The sequence below is a fragment of the Cajanus cajan genome, chromosome 1 (assembly GCF_000230855.2).
Source record: "Cajanus cajan strain Asha chromosome 1, NIPB_CcT2T_4, whole genome shotgun sequence".
NCBI classification, from domain to species: Eukaryota; Viridiplantae; Streptophyta; class Magnoliopsida; order Fabales; family Fabaceae; genus Cajanus; species Cajanus cajan.
The window spans coordinates 15836550-15843223 of NC_138517.1; the positions used below are offsets into that span (position 1 = coordinate 15836550).

Consider the following 6674-nt stretch of genomic DNA (forward strand, 5'->3'; position numbering starts at 1 on the left):
TAAGATATTAAATAATTTTTAAATTTTATAAAATATTTAGTTTAGATATATTTATATAAAACTTTTAATTTAATGGTTGAATTCTAAAAATTTAATATAAATAATGCAAGTGAAGTAATTTTGACAAAAATCACTTTTAAAGTAAATAAATTTCTTCCCTAAAATAATTAATATAAATATTAAATTTATAATTAATATACTTTTATGGATTTTATATATAATTTATTAAAATTAATGTAATTATTGAATATACTTATAAAATTAATTAAAGTATTTAATGTATTAATAAATTATAAGAATAATTAAAGTATTTTTTTCTATAATAATTAAAGTAATTATTAAATATAAAAAATAATTATTAGTTAATTAAATTATGATTATTTTTATTTGAATGATTGTTTAGAATGTGGCAGCCGATTAGACGGGTCATAATATATATAAAAAAAACATATTACTTTTTTTAATAATAAATATCGTCTTATTTTACACAATAATATTAATAAAAACTAATAAATAAATGAAAAAATAATTTTATAAAAATAATTTTATTTATTAGAAATGATGCAATACAAAAAGAAAATATTTTTATATATAATATTATTAGGTATATAAATACAAAGATAATTAATACTATATATAAAAGTTAATATGGCTTTTTTTTTCTTCCTAATATAACACTTATTAAGAGATAAATGGACTAACAATTGATAAATTTACTATAAGTAATTTTCTGAAGTTTCATTTTTTGTTGAAAACTAATAATTTGGTCACTAAACGTAAAAAAAAAAAAAGTTGTAATTAATTTTTTTTAAACAATTTTTGTAATTAGGTTTATAGAATTAGTAAAATGAAATCGCAACAAATTATTATTTGATTTCTGTCGCAATTTTAAACCATTATAAATTAACTCCATGAACTTGGTACAATTTTTTCAAAGTTTAGGAATCAATTCAAAAAAATTATATTTTAATATAATTGTTTTTATTAAAAATAAATACACTCATTTAGGAAATACAAAAGAGAATAAATTTATTTAATGCTAAAGTTTTTGACAAGCATGAATCCAATGACATTTAATTTATTTTCCAGATATTTTTTTCCCTAAAACAATCTTATTTAAAACAATATCAAATATCAAATATGAAGATCCCTTTTGATAAAAATTTACATATAGATTAGTGATGTTATGGACAAAATATAATTTGCTAATCTCTACATCCATAAAGAAATTAATTTCCAATGATAGGCATAGAGTGATTAAAATTGAAACAACCATATTTTATGTGTATTGTACATGCAATCACTTATATGCAAACTCAAATTCATTTTCCTTTTCCATAAAAGGCCCCACATGAAACCACCATTGACATGGTTCCACACATAACACACAAAGTTGTGGTCTCTGTTCTTCCCCCTTTTTAAACCTTCACTTCAAACCTTTCCTCTTCACACAAACATCTCTCTCTTTTTCTCTCTCTCTCTCTCACTTCCACCATGGCGGTAGGACTCTCCGCCGCCATAACCTTGAAGCCCCTTCACCGTTTCCACCAACCCCACTTCCCCAAACCAACCCCAACACTACCCTTTTCTCCCCTCAGAACTTCCCCAAGAACACACAGATTGTCGAACTTCACCGTTTGTGTCCTCATGCAGGATCCCAAACAAGGGTCCCACATCGAAATTGAGCCCCCAGAGCAACCTCTTTCTCCTCAACAAGTACCCGTGTCAGCTAAGTTGGCTGAGAAATTGGCCAGAAAGGAATCGGAGAGGTTCACTTACCTCGTTGCTGCTGTCATGTCCACCTTTGGCATCACATCCATGGCAGTGCTCGCTGTTTATTATAGATTCTCGTGGCAAATGGAGGTACCTACTTACCTACCTTGAACCTTTTCTTTTCCATACACTTTATTTATATGCATGTTAATTCGATCTTTGCATCCATGTGCCAAAACTTTTGCTAAGGAGCACATTTTATATAGTCGATTATTATGAAATTACGGTTTTTAAAAATAATCATGTGTGACAGATTGTAGTGTGAGTGTATAAACTACTTTTTTTTTTTTTTTTTTTAATTATGTTTTCACATTGGCATGTGAAGATAATCTGAATATGAAATTGGGTTTGGTTGGTGTAGGGTGGAGAAGTGCCTTGGTCCGAAATGTTTGGCACATTTGCTCTATCAGTGGGAGCTGCTGTGAGTAATTACGGTTCAAAATTTCCGATTAAGATTTGGATGGTTCTGAATCCAGAATTTTGGGGTGATAAATTGAAGTGGGTATGTCTGATTTTCAGGTGGGTATGGAGTTTTGGGCTAGATGGGCTCATGAGGCTCTCTGGCATGCTTCCTTGTGGCACATGCATGAGGTATGCTTTCAATTCTTTTATCTTTAATCTGAATCCTGTCTCCCTCCATCACTTCTTAAGTCAATTTTCATCACATGTAAGAAAGAATTAAGCATCAAGATTCAAACTGTGTTGATGGTTAATCATGGGTTCATTTCTTTTGGGTCTAATTGTCTAACACCACAAAGTCCAAGAGCCACAATAAAAAATGTTTGGCTTTGGTTAGACTTAGACGTTGGGATGCCTCAGCGACAATAACCATAAACTATTTGATCTGTGTGTGAAACAGAAGTGTGTGAAACAGAAAGTAACAAAAATATTTACTTCAATTGCAGTCCCACCATCGACCAAGAGAAGGACCCTTCGAGCTTAACGATGTATTCGCAATAATCAATGCTGTTCCTGCCATCGCTCTCCTTGCCTATGGTTTCTTTCATAAGGGATTGGTCCCTGGCCTCTGCTTCGGTGCGGTGCGTGTATTCTCAAATTCTAATCTAATAATTTCTTTTTTATTTAATTTAATTTATTTATATATTATTTTCCCCGTTTCAAATAATAAGTCTATCATTCGAGTATATTTTTTACCAAAAAAAAAATGGTTTCTTTAATTAAAGATTTGATTTTTTTAAACAAGTTCTTAATAACGAATTTTATAAATGAAAAAAATATGATTAAATACTAAAATGGTTAGCCAAATTTCTAATAGAGTGGGTGATATTTTGTATTGATAACTTATTTATAAAAGAATATACAATTTTAAGAAAATATGTAGCCCTTTATCTTAATTCTATTATTTTGTTTTTTTCTTTTAAAAAAAAACTAAGTGAATAATTGAATGTACAGGGTTTTATATTAATGGAGAATTAAATTCAGGTATTTTCTCACACAGTATGTTGACATTGGTGAGACATATGATATTGGTTTGTACCCTTAATCAAGTTATAAAAAAAATAAAATAAAAATCTGTGTCTTACCCACTGAAAATTTGGGTCTTTTTTCTTTTTTATTTTCTGTATCACTTGATCTTGGTAATATAGAGTTTGATTGGGAGTGATATTCTTAATTAACGGTTTCATTGGCAAGTCTCTCATGGTGGACGGTTACCAACAATAATTGCTACCTAGACTTTAATGTGATTGAACACTTTTACTAAGATACCTTCAACTATGAACAGGGTCTTGGAATTACTGTCTTTGGGATGGCCTACATGTTTGTACACGATGGATTGGTTCATAAAAGATTCCCTGTGGGCCCCATTGCCAACGTGCCCTATTTCAGAAGAGTGGCCGCTGCTCACCAAGTAATTTTCCTTATCATTAAGATAACATTATGCAACATTAGAAAATGTTCTCACTTTTTTAATTCACACTGATTGCTACTAAGACTCGTAACATTATTATTAAGGCATGTTCATATTCATTTTCTAATAACAAGGGCCGAAATAAGAGGTGTTTTTTTCTGTTCATTTTCATTGTTCTGATATCCGTGATACTATTCTTGTCTTCATTTCAGCTTCACCATTCGGAGAAATTCGATGGGGTGCCATATGGGCTGTTTTTGGGACCAAAGGTTAGAGTTGCATTCTTGTTTCTTTATCATGTTTTTATTTATTTAGGGTTTTAGTTTATCTTATAATTGCTACTTTATATATATATATTATGTAACTATAAATAATTTAATAGGGTGTGTTATGCAGGAAGTTGAAAAGGTGGGAGGGCTAGAAGAGCTGGAGAAAGAGATAAATAGGAGAATAAAAGCATCCAAAAATAGTTCATGACGAAAGCTATAATACTACCAATCAAGAGTTGTTTCAAATAATTCAGTGTAAAGCAGAAATGTTAAATGAAATGGTTTACAAATTTTGCTAGCATTTATATATATCATTATTTTCTGCAACGTATAATAAAAGAGAAAGATGAGAATAACAGTAATAAAGATAAGGTGGAGTAAGAAATACTATTTCATGTATTTTTTTAATAATCGTTTGAGATTGTTTTTAAAAAAACGTAAATTTTTCTATTTTTAATAGAATGATATTTATGTTTTTTTTATTATACTATCTTTTATTTTTGTTTCATAATAAATATATATTAATTGTCATGTGTAAATTAATTAAACGTGAGATGAAAAGTAAGAATGTAATTAATAACGTAACAATTAATAGTCTTAAAACTTAAAAATGATAAATAAATAGAAATAAAATTTTACTTAAAAATCTGACTTATAAAAAGGAACAAAAGAAGTAATTGGTACCTTCAATTTCTCGTAGCCCCAGTGGAGGGATGGTTGGATGGGGACAATTAGCTACATTCCATTTGCTAACATTGGTTGGGGGGAATTAAGCTATGCATGCCATGCAAGTGGGGATTCATACCATTAATTATGGATACCTTAAAGGTATTTTTGGCTACAAATGAGAAGAAAACAAAAAGAAAACAAGAACCAAAATAAAGAACAAAACTAGGTTTCTCTAGGAAATGTGGCTCCCCACAAAACTATCTTTTAGCAAATTTGGCACCTCATATAACACTTCTAGCCAATCAGTTGAAGTAGAATCAATCCTCGCTTACAAATTTGCATATTGACTTCCTTCATAAAAACAAATGTACAAGGTTGCACTCCTAATCCATAGCCATTAGCCATTGGTTGAGAAAAATTTCATTAGCAAACCTATGATAAATACAAATTGCACCCTCAAACATGTTCATCACTAACAAAGAATTTGAATAGTAGGACACATTTCAATACCCCAAATTCCAACACAATTGAAGTCCGTGCAACACAACTATGACCTCTACATATAGTATATCCACCCATTGATCCTTCCCATGAAGACCGAATAAGAACTTGTCATGCCAATCACGTCCAAGCCCTCCAAGCTTGACCACATTAGGGTCCTTGTTTATGCTGCCATCCACATTCAACGAAATATTTTCTTGTGGTGTAGGAATTCAAGTCACATGCTTGTTTATGAAGAACTAATATTCTAAAGATCTAAACATGGCAAAAATAAAAAAACAAACACGTTCAGATCATTCTCATAATTGCGGAAATTAAAGGACCAACCTCCAGCCATTGTTGTTCGCTTGTTTCTTCAGGTTTCTGAACCCTTGCTCTCAATACACGATGGTGTAGTATACTGAAGAGGAGAGTAAGCTCAGTGACCCAAAAACAGAGATACGCGTCCAATTTATAAAACTCTAATCCATCGTAGAGCCTTTTTGAACGTTGGAGAAAATGTGCAGGAATCATGGTACCATATCCGCAAGTTATTTGATAATGGGTTGAAAAATGGACCACATTCATGATATGTTAACCGCAACAAGTAGAAGAATCAGGAACGCAACGTGAAAATTGGAAGCACGTTGTTTCCTTTTACGCGGCTGTTGCAAATGTGCTACTGTTGCAAAAACAATTTTTCAAAATGACATATATGCCAACATTCTCCCACTTGGTCCATTTATCCAATTATCAATCAAATAGGAAACCAAATATATGAATCATGGTGATAGGTCCTCTGATAATGAGTATTATCTCCCATGTATCACAATATATTAAGTCTCTCATCCTAAGCTCTTAGCTCTAATGAATAAACCATACGTTTATTCCAGGTCACAATTAATGAGTTTTCTCAAAGTAAATAGGTATGTGCACAAGATAAATGAGAAAACATCAAACTAAATAAGAGTTTTAACAAGTAATTACAATGATTGTCACATCATGGAACCAAGTCCCATTCGAGTTACATGATCCTTAAAATTCTTTGGTGGCATGCCTTTCTTTAGTTAAAGGATTAGCAATCATTAACTTAGTGCTAACGTGCTCAATGACAACTTTCTTTTCCTTAAAACATTCTCTTATGGATAGATATTTAATGTCGATATGCTTACTTCGACTTCCACTTTTATTATTCTTAGCCATAAAAATAGCAGCGGAGTTATCACAATACAACTTCAATGGCTTAGCAATTGAGTCCACAACTCTAAGCCCAGATATAAAACTCTTCAACCATACACCATGTGAGGTAGCCTCAAAACAAGAAACGAACTCAGCCTCCATAGTAGAAGTAGCAGTCAAGGTCTGCTTTCTGCTGCTCCAAGATACAGCTCCACAAGCTAGCATAAAAACATAGCCAGATGTAGATTTTCTGGTATCAATGCAACTAGCGAAGTCTGAATCAGAGTAGCCTATCACCTCCAAAATATCAGTCCGTCTATATATGAGCATGAAATCTTTTGTTCCTTGAAGGTATCTCATTACTTTCTTTGCAGCTTTCCAATGGTCAACACCAGGATTACTTTGATATCTTCCTAAAACTCCAACTGCAAATG

The 6674-nt window shown here is 31.4% G+C and overlaps 1 protein-coding gene across 2 annotated transcripts; it reads left to right on the forward strand.

Moving 5' to 3' along the window:
• Window positions 1-1377: 1377 nt before the first annotated feature.
• On the forward strand, window positions 1378-4213 carry LOC109803642 (beta-carotene hydroxylase 2, chloroplastic). Of its 2 annotated transcripts, none has more exons than XM_083075716.1 (7): window positions 1378-1863; window positions 2135-2194; window positions 2293-2364; window positions 2679-2813; window positions 3518-3643; window positions 3856-3912; window positions 4026-4213. In XM_083075716.1, the coding sequence occupies exons 1-7, from the start codon at window positions 1495-1497 to the stop codon at window positions 4062-4064; spliced, it is 858 nt and encodes a 285-aa protein (XP_082931842.1). In that variant the 5' UTR covers window positions 1378-1494; the 3' UTR covers window positions 4065-4213. The 2 variants fall into 2 exon arrangements, with proteins under 2 accessions (XP_082931842.1, XP_020220901.2); XM_020365312.3 differs by having other exon boundaries at window positions 1383-1863; window positions 4040-4213.
• The last annotated feature ends 2461 nt before the right edge of the window (window positions 4214-6674 follow it).

Bases quoted from the DNA above. Each gene is read 5' to 3' on its own strand.
- LOC109803642 (XM_020365312.3), top strand. From the start codon at position 1,495: ATGGCGGTAGGACTCTCCGCCGCCATAACCTTGAAGCCCCTTCACCGT. The intron at 2,195-2,292 runs GTGAGTAATTAC...TCTGATTTTCAG, and splicing joins CTCTATCAGTGGGAGCTGCT to GTGGGTATGGAGTTTTGGGC. The intron at 2,365-2,678 runs GTATGCTTTCAA...CTTCAATTGCAG, and splicing joins CCTTGTGGCACATGCATGAG to TCCCACCATCGACCAAGAGA.